General features: G+C 37.8%; 1 protein-coding gene across 4 annotated transcripts in view; it reads right to left on the bottom strand.

Moving 5' to 3' along the window:
• Positions 1-15,341, bottom strand: part of SBF2 (SET binding factor 2) — a 466,008-nt gene that overhangs the window by 19,711 nt on the left and 430,956 nt on the right. For all 4 annotated transcript variants that reach the window (XM_034995316.1, XM_034995317.1, XM_034995318.1 and 1 more), the window contains 4 exons: positions 14,386-14,570; positions 10,944-11,120; positions 8,312-8,413; positions 7,421-7,606 (listed from right to left, as the gene is read on the bottom strand). In XM_034995316.1, the coding sequence (XP_034851207.1) occupies positions 7,421-7,606; positions 8,312-8,413; positions 10,944-11,120; positions 14,386-14,570 (650 nt within the window). The remainder of the gene's footprint in view (positions 1-7,420; positions 7,607-8,311; positions 8,414-10,943; positions 11,121-14,385; positions 14,571-15,341) is intronic.

The raw sequence follows: 15,341 nt of genomic DNA, 5'->3' as shown, positions 1-15,341 counted from the left end.
AAAGATAATAATTTTTACATTTTATTTATTTATTTATTTATTAAAGATTTTTATTTCTTTATTTGACAGAGAGAGACACAGCGAGAGAGGGAGCACAAGCAGGGGGAGTGGGAGAGGGAGAAGCAGACTTCCCGCCAAGCAGGAGCCCGATGCGGGGCTCGATCCCAGGACCCTGGGATCATGACCTGAGCCGAAGGCAGACGCTTAACGACTGAGCCACCCAGGCACCCTTAATTTTTACATTTTAATTTTCCAATAATTCATTGCTAGTATGTGGAAATACTAGTGATTTTTGTATATTGATCAGGTATTCTGTAGCCTTGCTAAATTCACTTATTCTAGTAGTTTTTTGTAGATTCCATAGACAACCATGTTGTGTGTGAACAAAGATAATTTCACTTCTTTTCTAATGTGTTTGTCTTTATTTTAATTATTTTCTTGCCTTATTGCATGGCTAGGACCTTTATTTAGTACAATGTTGAACAGAAGTGGTGAAGTAGACATCCACATCTTGTTCCTGATCTTAAGGGAAAAGCATTTAATCTTTCACTATTAAGTATGATGTTAGCTGTAGGTTCTTAAAAAATAGATACTATCTAGAGTTTGAGGAAGTTCCCTTCTATTTCTAGTTTCCTGAACATTTTTACAAGGAATGGATGTTGTATTTTCTCAAATGGTTTTTTGCATCTATTGGGATGACCATATGTTTTTTTTTTTTAAAGTTTCTTAATATGGTGAATTATTTTGACTGATTTTTTTTTTTTTTTAAGATTTTATTTATTTGACAGAGACACAGCGAAAGAGGGAACACAAGCAGAGGGAGTGGGAGAGGGAGAAGCAGACCTCCCGTGGAGCAGGGAGCCAGATGCAGGGCTCGATCCCAGGACCCTGGGATCATGACCTGAGCCGAAGCCAGATGTTTAATGACTGAGCCACCCAGGTGCCCCTATTTTGACTGATTTTGACTGTGTAACCAACTGTGCCTTCCTGGGATAAATGCCACTTGACCATGGCATATTATCTTTTAAATATATTGTTGGATTTGATTTGCTAAAATTTTGTTTAGAAAATTTGAATGTGTGATCATCACAGATACTGGTCTATAGTTTTCTTTTGTTGTCTTTGTCAGGCCAGGGTAATGCTGGTCTCATAGACTGAGGTGAGTATTCCCTTTGCTTCAATTTTCTGGAAGAGTTTTTATAGAGTTGCTATTATTTCTTCCTAAATACTTGGCAGAATTAACCAGTGAAGCTACACAGGTCTGAAGTTTTCAGTGTGGAAAGACTTTAACTACAATTTCCTTAATAGACACAGGCTTATTCAAATTATATATTTCTTCCTGAGTGAGTGTGGTAGGTTGTGTCTTTCAAGGAATTTGTCCATTTCATCTAAATTGTTGATTTTATTGGTGCAAAATTGCTCATAGTAGTCCCTTATGGTCCTTTTAATATCTGTAGACTCTGTAGTGATGTCATCTTTCTCATTTCTATTATTGGTATTTTGTGTCTTTCTTTGATCAGTCTGGCTAGAAGTTTACCAATTCTATCGATCTTTTTAGAGAACAGCATTTGGTTTCATTATTTTTCTTTATTGTTGGCCACAAGATTTTTGAGGCCTAAAGGCAAATCTGCTTCAAATAAATTTAGCCTTATTTTATTATGTAGAATTGGAAATAATAGGCCTCTCAGCCTATAAATTAATTCTATATGAGCATTTCCCCAAATATGTTGATGAGTAGAGTTTTAGGCCTTTCTCAGGCATCATCTGGATTCTGTTGTCCAAAATAATTTTATATTTATCTTGATGGAAGATAAAAATATACAGACTTAAAAGACGAAGCTATGTGCGGTATTTTAGTTTTGTTTTCCATCATGGAGTGAAACCTGCCAATTTCACTTATTTATAAGAAGAGAATCTGAAATGGAATTTGGAGAAACATGAATTTATAGGGTCTTATTTTTTGCCCATGTGTCACTAAGTACTTTATAAAATTTAAAGGCCCATAAAACAAGCTATGACTCAAATCCCAGGAAAAATCAATGTTTTGGGAATAAAATATAATAAGTTAACATTGGATTTTGCTTTCAAGAATTAGAAATGTTAAGCTACAGGAGACCTTATATAGAATGGTATCAACATTGGAAAAATTGTGGGTATGATAGATACACCCTAGAAAAATAGGTAATTAATGTAGGTTCTTATTTCAAGATAAAGATTTAACAAACATTAACTGTGCAGTTTCTACTGTGCCAATCACTTTACATAAGATTTGTAATCCTTCTGATAGCTACCTATCTATCCATGTATCTGTCTAGAAACCAAAGCACAGAGAGGTTAAATAATTTGTTAAAGATCAAAAATTAGTAAGTAAGACTGATATGTAAATGCAGATTTATTTTACGGGCTCAAAATATTAAAAACTTTAATGTAAAATAGCTTTGATATAAAACAGCTTGGATTATATCAATTTCTGCCAGTTTTCAAATGAATGGGAAGCGGGCAGACACCAGAAACTTTGAATATACCATTACTCCATTAACTGCGGTTATTTTGCCAATATTAATGGATAAATTTTAGAGTAACCAAACTGTGTGAGGGCAGCTTGGCTCCTCATACATGTGCTCACAAGAAAAGTTCATAGCTTCAAGAGGCAAATATTTTTTCTTTTTGGAATAGGACCTAGCATAGTGCTGGCATATGGTAACTGTGAGGAGAACCGTATCACACAGCCAGACCAGAGTGAGTCAATTTACAACTTGAATAAACTTCAAAAGCAAAGTTATAACTGTTGTTTTTCTCAAAGTAGGAAATAATGAAAAAGTTCTAAGAAACGCTCAAAGATTTACTCTAATGTTGAAAGAGAGGAGATGCTTTCCTATACTTCATGTTTTCGTTCATATTATACATATCTGTTCCCTTGGTATTATATTTTAAAAATAAATTTTAGGTAAAAATTTCATTTTTGTATTTTGGATGTATTTCTTTTTGAATTTGGTTCAACTATTTTAAGAAAAGGAAGCATCCTGTAATGGTATCATTTGAACTAAGCCAATTTCTTCTAGAAGCAACAAAAAAATTGCCAGATGTTGCTATTATGAAACAGTGATCTAGCATTTATAATTCATCTGACACCTGGATATACTGGCGTAAACAATGGCTTTTTATATGATGAGGCAGTTCTAATTTAAGATAGTGCTTCATCTGTTTTCTTTGTAATTCTACTAGTACTAATGGACAAGTCTAGGCAAATTTCCATAGACTGTCTTTTGGCATTCAGCATGTTAGAAATGGTTAATAAGCAGTGAACACATTCCACCTGGGAGTTTCGCTTGCTGCTGCATAATTTTGCACTTTTTTTTTTTTTAAATGTTGTTGGGCCTGGCTCTGTTTTGTGCCCCTGAGAGACTGAGGACAGCAGTAATTCGAATTGTCTGGCAAACGTTGGAGTCATGTAAAGCACTAGTGTTCATTTGAAAGGTATTCAAAGAAGGCGTTTTCTAATGCCTAAAACTAGTAATGTAGGAGATGATGAAACACTACCTTATAATTAAGTCAGCAAGAGTCAGAAGCACTATTTGTTAACTACAGTCCTCTACAGTCTTCTGTTTTTGAATGAATAAACAATCCCTTTTCAGCACAAAGTAATTTGCTTCACCAAAGCTGATACCTATCATAGCCAAGCATCCTTTAAATACTGCAATTAAGGTCATATGCTTGCTTTGCCATGACTTGCCTCTGCTCAGGTTATTATGTGTGAGGGTACTAAGGCAAAAGAGGGTTCAGGCAAATTTTTAAAAATTCATATTTTAATTTAAAAAATTTTAACGTTGGGGCGCCTGAGTGACTCAGTCAGCTAGGTGTCCAACTGTTGATTTTGGCTCAGGTCATGATCTCAGAGTTGTGAGATCGAGCCCTGCGTCAGGCTCCATGCTCAGTGGGGAGTCTGCTTCTCTCTCTCTCTCTCTCTCTCTTTCTCTCTCCCTCTGGTCCTCCCCCCCACTCGCACTCTCTCTCCCTAAAATAAATAAATCTTTAAAAAAAAATATTTTATTCATTTATATGTGAGAGAGAGAGAGTACAAGCAGGGGGAGCGGCAGGCAGAGGGAGAAGCAGACTCTGTGCTGAGAAGGGGGCCCAACGCGGGGCTCGATCCCAGGACCCTGGGATCATGACCTGAGCCGAAGGCAGACGCTTAACTGACTGAGCCACCCCGGTGTCCCAATAAATAAATCTTTAAAAAAAATCTATAAAAAATTTTAATGTGGTACAATCACATTTAAATTAATACTAAAGGAGTCTTTAGGCCCTGAACAATATTATCTTCTACAGTTTGTGAAGCATTCATCTACAAATAACTGAGCTATCACTAAAGCTCAATTTATACAGACCATTTGAATTTTAACTCATCATTTAAAATAAAAAGCTCCTAGAAATCAAACATACATCCTAAGATGTTTTAGATAACATATCATTTTAGCATCTATTGTAATGTATTCTAAAGACAACAGGAATATAATTTATACTTCACTTTTGTTTATATTAAGTTACTTTGTTTACACCACTTAAGGGGTACTCACACAATACAGGTTACTTTCCAATTCTAGATCACACTCCTACCTACCCCCAACAATAAAATATAAGTATTCCATATCAAGTAATTATTATTATACTTGGGGTAGAACGATGTTCTCATTTTCGAGGACAATATGTCTTCTATGAGAACCTCCCATCTCTTACTGACTGTTAGTGCCGCCTTTTGCTGATTCTCATGTTTAGGGATGCAGAATTCTGCAAGTTGAACATGGATATTTAACATATTTAATAGTGCATTTAACTTAAGCCACATTAGGCCATACATACTCAGCACCCTGCAACTCTCCCTTAATTAAAGGAAAGTAATTTTTATAAGGCAAAAAACCTAAAAGGAGGTGGGGAGAATGGGAAGAGAGACAGTAGCAGGTCAAGAAAATTCAGCACATTTATGAACGATGGAAAATAGAAGGAAGAATAGCAATAAATGATAGAAGATGAGAAGCTACATTGGGATGCTTATAGGATGAAAATGATTTGAGAAGGTAACAGCTTGCCCTTTAAACCCGGAAAGGCTCAGGACTCAGAGGCCCAAGAGCTGAGTAACATATATGGGGGTGAAATGGGAGCCAAAAATGAGGACTAGGTGTAAGTCTATAGAGGAAGTGGTGAGATCTCCAGCGTCCTTTCCGACCCCATGTAGTCATGTGATTGCCTCCTTGAAAGCAAGGGATTAGAAGTTTGTCCTCTGGAAAAAACAAACTTGATGAGCTCTGGACTCGGGAACGGCAGGAACAACTGGGTTAGTGATGAGGCTTGAAACTGAAAATAGCATAGAAAAAGAAAAAATCTGCACACTTAAGAGGGATCTCCCTGGACCTATTTCCTGCCCTATTTCTAAAGAGCAGGCAGCCAGGCTTTTAAGTATTTTCTGGGCACCAGACTGACAAATTTTTCTCTGGAGAAACTAGATAGCTGCTCTTTTCTTTTTCTGGAACTCCAGTTAACTGAGCTGTTCGACTTACTAATTAAAATTCTGTTTTTCCAGTCATTGATATATAATTTACATATAATAAAATTTCTCTATTTACAGCATACAGGCTGACTGATTAGCTTTGGTCATTTGTGTAATCACCACCACAATTATGACAGAAAGTTCCCTCATCCTAAAAAGTTTGGTCATGCCCCTTCAGTGTCCCTGACCACTGGTACCAAGCAACCGCTGATCTGTTTTCTGTCACTACAGTTTTGCCTTTTGTAGAATTTTCTATAAATGAAATCATATAGTTTGTAGTTGCTTTTACCTGCCTCCCCAGATCTCTGCCAGTTATACTGAGAAATAATTGACATACATCACTGTGTAAGTTTAAGGTAGACAGCCTAGTGCATTTGGTAAGCAATCTAAGGTAATGAGCAAGGTAATAAGAAGTGCTTTCATGAAGAACTCATATGCTTTCACCTATCTAGATGTGAGAAAAAGATGCTTGCTCCTCTCCCTGGTCCCAGCTAAGCTTTCTGTTTCAGAGACAATGGGCTCCAAATGGCTCTCTCATCTATCTGCCAAAAGGAGTATGAAATGAAAAGGCTCATATTCAAATAGTAAACAAATACACCATTTGCTGCAAAGATTTAAAATGTAAGCTCAACCTTGTAACCATCTTCTCCAGATGCTGCTCGGACAGAATTCATTGAAATTATTCAATAGATCTTTTCTTTAAGAAGCTCATTAGAGCAATCAAAAATAACCACCAGAGTGTGTGTATGTGGGGAATGGGGTAGGGGTGGGGGGATGAAAAGTTACTGCTAATGGGTATAGAGTTTCCTTTAGGAGTGGAACATGTTCTAAAATTGATTGTGGCAATTACACAACTGTGAATATACTAACAACTATTGAAATGTATAAATTTTAAATAAATGAAAAATTATGTAGTGAATTAATAAAGCTGATCAAATGATTAACAGGATAAAAAACCAAACCAAAACAAAACCCATACACCAACTAGGCCTCTTTAGAAGACCTAGTTTCAGTTCTGGTTCCTGAAAACATTTCCACCTCTCCTTCCAATAGATACCTGAGGCCAATCTATTTCAAAGAGGCTCACTGTTCTGACAAATACGTTTGACATGCCAGAACCCATTCACCGTTGTGGTGCAGATGAAACAAAGCTGGAAATGTCAACCTTGCTTTTCTTAGGCCAATTTAGCAAACCCAGTGCCCTGCAATTCTGAAGCCCAATTCTGATTCAGACCCCATTAGGAAGTTTATATCTGATGTGCCTGAGATGAGGGTAGGAGGGAGCCTAGAGCATTCAAATCTCCCTATCCCCCTGCTCCCCCTGGGTTTGACTGGATTATATACTTGGGTTTCTGTCTGGTCTCTTGATTAGCCCTGATTAGGTCACTAAGTAGAACCGAGCCAGTGTTCTCAATCTCCAGGCTTGCTTGATTGGACCCCGATTCTTTCTCAGGGGTTAGGCTCTACCTTTTATAGTCCTAGGCACAAGCTAAGATCCTTCCAAATTGGGAAGACCACCTGCTGGATTTCAGGCCCTGCCATCATCTAGAGATTTTTGCTGTTCTACCATAGACCAAACCTTCCTGGACAACAAACCCAAGTGTGCCCCTCTTCTTGGGAGATGACAATTTAGAATGCTGGCCACTTCACACAGGGGCCAGCCCAATTGCCAACTCAGCTCTCCTAGTTTTAGAAACCAACTAGTTCTTTTTCTTCTCTATTCCCAGGAATCCACTGCTAAGATTTCAGCAAGTCTTATGGCTGAGTCCATCAGAGTCATGACATGAAGATACCAGGCACAGAACTGCAATGCGCGATAAATGCTAGTTCTTTTCTTTCCTTCATATCAAGTCAATTTAAGTTTGCTCTACTTACCTGGTGTACACAGTCTAAGAACTGCAGGAAGACTGGAGTAAAACCACTACCCTGACAGTTGAGGGTCAAGCTGCTCCGCTGACTGAATTTATGACCAAAAGAGAGCCATTCTTTTTCGACCAACATCCGGAAGCCTTCAAGTGTCCTATAAAAGGGATCACTGAGTAACTGAACCAGGGATGTCACCTAGGGCACAAGCAGGATGGATACTTCATTACTTTCAGTCCTGAAAAAATTTTGTTACTAAGGCAGGCAAAGTCACCTGAAGAGCAAATTTGTTCACTAACTGCCCCAGGACAGCCAATCAGATTAATTCTGCAAACTTTCCACAGTAAAAACAAAACCTCAAATTCATTTTGGCTACATATTTTCTTTCAGGGACTTATGATTTTAATCTTTATCTGAACAGTGTGCTGTCTGCAGCCCTCTCCTACAAGTTAATTAATACGGCTAGCGGGTCAGTTCAAACCTATTATCTACTTTTTGGCAGGTATAGATTAACATCTTACCTAGTTTATATTTACACTTTCCTTTTTTCACTCTGGAGTTGGTAAAGGAGGGGCTTATTGAAAGCCAAGGAAAAGACTGACAAAACCCAAGAAGGATGGTCCATGTCCTACCCTCTGATCAAGGGCTCCATTTGGATGCTTGCATGGTGTATCTGTCATGTGGGAGCCTGATGCCCTGGGCCAGAGCTCCAGCTTATGTAGTGCCTGGAAGCTCAGGGCACAGAGCTCTCTGATGGATACTAAGTGGTTTTTAACATAGGACTTTCTCTATCTATAAACACATTAGTCATTATACAAAAGATTCATCTGCAGAGTTTAAAAACAACGGGATTTAAATACAAATCTAAAACTAAGTATATAAAACTATGTTTTAATAGTTTACTTGTGCAGTGATGTCCCAGCCTTCCTCCAAACAGACCAAAGCTGAGGAACCATTCTCAAGTACTTCTGATACGACCACAGCCAGCTGCATTATCCTGTGAAGCTAAGAGACAGGAAAGCAGGCCACAATTAGACCAGGCACTTCCTGAGCATCACGAACAGACAGACTCATTATCAACCTTAGATAATGAAACAAGTTAGGGATAAAGTATTTGGACAAAAGAACATAAGTTTTAAATGCTTAAAGTTCTTTGTCAAAATCAAGATGAAATAATGACATGATTTAAAAGTAGACATATTTTATTTTATTCTATTTTATTTTTTTTAAAGATTTTATTTATTCACTTGACAGAGAGAGAGACAGAGAGAGAGAGGGAACACAAGCAGGGGGAGTGGGAGAGGGAGAAGTAGGCCTCCCGTGGAGCAGGGAGCCCGATGCGGGGCTCGATCCCAGGACCCTGGGATCATGACCTGAGCCGAAGGCAGACGCTTAATGACTGAGCCGCCCAGGCACCCCAAAAGTAGACATAGTTTAAAACAATGTGTTTGAATAATGGACAATGAAATAAACTGGCCGTACATGATCCCCCCCAAGTAGAAGAGCTATGGAATTCCATAGAGTGGAAGAGACAGAGGGTCTAAGTGGCCCTACGAACACAGTTACCGGACTTAAAATGTGTTTTTCTATGATGCAGTCAATTCTGCTTCAGATACTCTTAATTTTTCTGTAATTAGATAGGAGGATGGTTACACAACTCTGTAAATATACTAAAAAGCACTGAATTGTACACTTTAAAGGGATGAATTTTATGACAAATGAATTTTATCTTTTAAAAGACACTCTTACTTGTCTGCACTGTGTATTCAATGGGAAGAAAACTCATATTTGTGCTCAGCCTTTTAAGCCAAATTAGCAGACTCAAGTCCCTAATGAACAACTAGGTTGTGAGCAGAGCATACAGATTCAAAACCAATTGTGTATTATAGATTAAAACTATATTTTAAGCATCACTTGATATAATTTGTAGAATGAATCCAACTGTCAACTAACATAAAACAAAATAACACCCGCCCCCATATTTTAAACAGAGCTGGGCTATTTTAAACCCAGGAACAAGGCACATATCCTCTCCAGCAATGGGAAGCTTCTCACTCACTGTTCTATAACACAGCCATTACCAGGCTTGAATTCTCTTGGGCTTAGCATTTACTCTGAGTTAACTTTGAAAATGCCAATATCCCAAGTGGGACAATATTTTCCACTGTTTTTAGTCACCAACTTCTTGTACAGACCCACTTTGGAGTAAGAAGCAGAACACACAATGTACAGAAACAGACAGATATGTTGGGTGGTGGGAACAGTTTGGGGCTGAGGCTCATAGCTTAGGGACAGAATGGAGTTTTGATCAGCTCCTTCCACAGGTATTCAAAAGTATCCTGAACTGCCATAATAGGCATTAACATATCCTGATCTAGATTTATAGCTAATTGTATATGTGGCTGGGTTTTTTTTTTTTTTTTTTTTTAATAGTTTAAGTATCTTGAGAATAGTCACTGCCCTGGGCACTCCCATTATTTCCTGGCTTAGAGAAAACAAGAGAGAGGCAGGAAGCTTGGAGGCAGATAGGAACAGGGGATGAGAGGGGCTGGGAACTCCTACAGGGGGCAAAGGAATAATGGGCATAGCATCAGTGGCCTAAAGACAAGGCTGAAGGGTATACTGCAGAGATGCTCTTGGCCAAATGTCTGCATCAGTGTCTAAAACATGCATGTCATAAATACCTTTCTTCTGTGGTTTGGAAGAAATGAGGGTTATGTGTGCTGGCGTATCTATTTCTCCTTAATTTCTCAATAAGAGTTTAATTAAAAACATCCCAAGCTTGACTGAGCTGAAGAAAGGATATGCAGTTTTTCCTAAACCTTAGGTAGGCTTAGGGCATCCAATGACCTTGGTGGCTAGTCTGAGGGTGAATCTAAAATCTAGACACACATAAAAGGCAGAGACACATGGGAGGTGAGAAAGTAAGAGGGAAAGGCTCTTGGAGTGATCTAGAAATCACGTTCTGTCCTGGATCCTCACTCTGCTGACAACAGAGCAGCAGTCCTATAAATATTTGTTGATTAAATTTATTGCATGTCAAAAAGTTCCCATCTAGGGGCGCCTGGGTGGCTCAGTTGGTTAAGCGACTGCCTTCGGCTCAGGTCATGATCCTGGAGTCCCTGGATTGAGTCCCGCATCGGGCTCCCTGCTCGGCGGGGAGCCTGCTTCTCCCTCTGGCCCTCCCCCCTCTCATGTGCTCTCTGTCTCTCTCATTCTCTCTGTCTCAGATAAATAAATAAAATCTTTAAAAAAAAAAAAGTTCCCATCTAACAATAAAGACCTCCTCTTTAGCATCCTATGAAGACCAAGTTTCAATGATAGAGAGATGAAAGCCCAGGGATGAAGAATTCTAGACCCATCATCTAGATCACATGGTTTCCTGGAACTGGAAAGCCTTTATGGAGGGCATACAAGAAGGGGAGAGGGTCAGGTAGTGGGGGAACACAATATTTTTCCCCTCAAATATCAATTCTGTATATCCAATTGGACTTCTCTTTCCTTGAGTTATAAGATGAGCTGCTCCAGACATTACCTGTGGGAACCACTCAGAGTCTCCCAGGGCTTTCAGGAAGGTCACGTCTGAGTCAGTAGGGATGGTGCTTGGGACACAAGCCCTCATCAGTTTTTTAAAACTGGCTTTAACTTGTCGGATGTCATGAAATTCAACAGGAACAAACTCACAATTTAAAGCAAATTCTAGCTTGAAGTTCTGTGGGTGAAGATGAAGAGAATTAGGCAGATGAAGTGCTATAGGTAAAAGAGCACTGTTTTTAACAGGGCAATACTTAATGATGTACAGTTAGTTGAGGCCAAGTAGCTACAGAGGTTGCAGAGGTCAAGAAAGTCAAGAAAGTCAATCTTATGTGGCTAATTTGTCAGTATTACTGGAAAGAGCCATTTGTAAGGTCTTGTGGTTTGACTTGGCTTGCTGTCATTCTGAGAATCTGGAGAGACTACTGGTAGGCTGGAACCTGATGGAATTTATAACACCATATATAAGCCAATTGTAAGGCCATGAGCCTGGAAGTCTAAAGAGGAACCCGTGACATGTGGACAGCATGATTAATCCAAAACTGTAAACTAAGTCTCCCCAAGATATACACTGTAATGAAAAGGTAATATACTGTTGAGGTTCCAGAACTCTACAAATTAAAGTTTGTAGACATACACATATTTGTTTCTTATTATGCAAATAAAAATTAGTCATTGAAAAAAAAAAGTAGAGATAAACATTGAGAAGGAAATAAAAATCACTACCTCACTACCCTAAGACTGCCCTAACATTGTAGTTACTCTTTTAAAGGTAATAATACAAAATTTTATATATAGTAAAATCTGAAAGGTTTTGTGATTTCTAGCTTTGGGACAGTATTTTTTCCACTCAATATGACACATGTATCAATCTCTATTTATTTGAATACTTTTATCATTTACATCTTTAATCCATATGAAATTTATTCCACACGAGGTTGTATTTGTAATTTAAAAATGCTAAACTGATGGTCCTTTGGTCTATTTTGTTTTGATAATCTAGTTGCCTAGTTCTGAAGATTTAAAAGTTCTCAACCTTTTCGTATCAAAGAATGAATTAGTTTTCTCACATTTCTCTGTGCTTTCTTCACATTCTGCCAAAATTACTCTATTGGATTATTTGCTTTTCTGAGAGTAAAACTGCTTTCTGGAGATTGGGCGTATAACAATGTGAATGTTAACACTACTGAACTGTACACATTAATATGGTAAATTTATGTTATTTGTATTTTATCACAATTAAAAAAAAACTGTTGCCAAGGACTTATGCATAGGGTCTGTTTAATGTTTTATATTGGTTATTTTAGAGTATTTTTTAAAAGGTATATTAAAGTTTTAAACTAAAAAGCAAAAACTCCTAATTCTTTTTTTAAAATAACATTTCTAATATGTATTAAGGAAAAAAAAGTTTCAAAAAAAAAGAAAAGCTTCTTTGTCTTAATAATTCCTCTTTTAAAAAGGAAGCTACCCTAAAGAAATAATCTAAAATGTAGAAACAAAACGCCACTGAATTGTATCTCAATAAAAAAATAAAAAACTATATGCTTGTAAATGTGACTGCAATTTTACATATAGAAGATAGATGTAAAAATCCAACAATATGGGATGCCATGTAGTGATTAAAGTAATTATGAAGACTATTATACAACATGGAAACATGTTCTTGAGATAAGTTCTTATCTGTTAGTTTTTTTTTAAAACTTGTAACAGATAAAAGATAGTTTGCTTTCCAGGAAAACCAGGTTCCTTTCCACTTCTCAACTGTACATGAGCTAGGTATGCTTATCTTATGAACCAGGAACTATCAACCACAGTGTTGACACACCCTAGGTCATAAGGAATTTGTTTCTAAGTATAAGGTATTAAAGTATGTAAATTGAAAAAGGCAAATAAGGGCAATTCAAGATTATTTAGAATAGGTCATTCTCTACGTACTTACTTTCCTCTATGTCTCCTTTGTGGGGAGAAGAAAGTGTTGGGCTGCAGCTAGACAGCACTGTGCTGGCCAGAATGTGGCGCACATCAGACAGATAAGGACCTACACTCTGCAGATACAATTGAATAAATAAAAAGGAAAGCTTGAATGGAATATACAGAAATCCTAATAATTACTGTGCCGGGATGGTAGAATTATGTTTTTAAAATATAATACCTTATGGATAAAAGAAAGAAAAAGAAAGAAGGAAGGAGAGAGATGGGGGAAAGGGAGGGAGGGAAGGAGAAAAAGGAAGAGGAGTCGCAAGAAGTCAGTCCTTCTTACTCATATATGCATGATCACACAGCTCATCTGAGGACTGACGTGCAAAGGCAATGGTAGAGGTGAGAATTTAGGAGACAAATCTTGGAGAGTGATTCAGGTCATGAATAAGTGGTGTGCTGAAGTGTGGAAAGTCTGTGCTCTGGGAAAGATACTGGTGCCAAAGAGGCTGGACAGGCAGCCCTGGGTTACTGCTGAATATTTTCTGGATATAAAGTTTTCTGCTGTATCAGAAGACACATGTGCATACTTAAAAACTGAGCATTACCCAGCAGTTTCATGCCCTCTACCCTAAAGGTTGTGACTAAGTGATTGCAGCAGGCCTGGCAGTGGGAGAAGAGCGAGCAAAGCCAGCTTGCCAGAGAAGAGATGACTCAGTCACTGGCATCTTCAGAAGCAAGCGTGTGGGATCCTGCTCACAGCCCCAGCTCCACAGTTCAACTGAAGGTCTGTCTAGATTGCCCAGTGCTGACTGGAGCACTGGGCTAAACTTTAAGGGGATTTCTGAATTAACAAATACTTTTATTTCCCACAAACCTATCAGTGGTAATGAATTTATTTTGTAATGTACGAATTGCTAAAAGAAACCCGAGGAATAGTTGCTTTTGGAGGTAGAGACTATCTTTACAATTTATAGGACCTGAGCATAGTCTTTAGCTCTTCAGATAATCATTTAAAAGTAAGAATAAAGTTGATTAGCATCTAATAGTTTGAAATTTCTGACTTGCCTTAGGACATGTGTCTCTGTATACACAGCCCTGCAAAGTTTTTAAAAAGTTAAGCTTAGAAAACAGTCTTGGCCTTCCCTTGTCTCCATATGCAGTGCCATAGTCTTCTTCTCACTCTCCTACCTTCCTGTAGCTTTCTTTATCAATAGGGATCTATTTTGCCAAGGGCACAGATTCCTATGGAAGCTGAACTAAGACAATGGAAAAACACAGCCTGAATGAGCCTTATTTCTTTTTTGTAGGTACAGTTCCTAATATTCCTGATGTTTGATTTTTTTAAGTATATTTAGAAATACATACATACATATCTATGAGCTAAAAAAAATTTTGAGATTATTAACTCCAGGTTAAGAATCTATGCTGTAAAACGACATTTCTAGAAAAGCTGGTTTGAGATAAGTTTTATAAACTGCCTTCATCTATCCATAAAGCTTCCAAGTGAGAAAAAGAAATCTTACCCTTAGTTGCGACTTTTCACCAAATATATAAAGGGCCGCTTGGCGTTTCGAGAGCTGGTTTTGCAGGTAGGTGCTGTTACTAAAGGAGGTCGAGTGGTCCCTGCCTGCCAGCCGGGCACCAACATCAATGAAAGATGTTGGAGAGCTGATCAGGCGAGTGCTAGAGCGAAGACTTGCCCATACACCTTCACAAAAGCCAAAATAATTGAGTGAGATAATCTGATGTGGGAATGCCACAGAATAGGGAAAAAGATGCATGCTCTGTAGGTACAGTTTTAGAGGTAATAGCAAATTAATTCATCTAAGTAATCATGGATCATATTGGTCATTTGTAGTTTACTTTTGCAACATATAAGCATTATTCAATACAGCATTTCCATATCACACAATCTTAGGGTTGGAGGGATCTAAGAAGTCACCCAAGTCAATCATATTTTTGCATTTTGATGTAAAGTCAGTACTTATAAATGAATGCTGAGATCATAAATAGAAAGAGTGCATGACACAGGGAAACAAAAAAATGTGGGCAGAAGGCAACAATGAGATAACACGGAGTGACTCAGTTTCTCAGGGTTTCATGAAAGAAGTAAGGAACACTTCCCTGCTTTAGCCTGTCAACACAACAATAAATGTACATTAAGTAATAAATTAGAACTTTACTATACCTACTAAAATCGGAGGCTGGATTTAGAATTAATATTTGTGTGTCATGCCAAAATGACATAATTTTAAACCAGCAAACATTATATTCTCATCTTTTTGTCCCAGTATCCATGAAAAATAGTAAGAAGTTATAAATTTAGTAATGTGCATTTCACTGATACTTAGGAGGTTTTATTTAAAATTTCAGTCAAAAGCAGATGTCTTCTAAGGGAAAGGCCAAAGCTAAGCTGCTAGAAGAATCTCATGTTATAAACTGACCTTACTTATATTAGAGAAATCAAGAATTTCCACAT

This window comes from Mirounga leonina, unplaced genomic scaffold, assembly GCF_011800145.1.
Source record: "Mirounga leonina isolate KUSES-001 unplaced genomic scaffold, KU_Mleo_1.0 Mir_92, whole genome shotgun sequence".
Taxonomy (NCBI): domain Eukaryota; kingdom Metazoa; phylum Chordata; class Mammalia; order Carnivora; family Phocidae; genus Mirounga; species Mirounga leonina.
The sequence above is the reverse complement of the archived record's forward strand: the minus strand, read 5'-3'. Positions and strand labels throughout refer to the sequence as shown.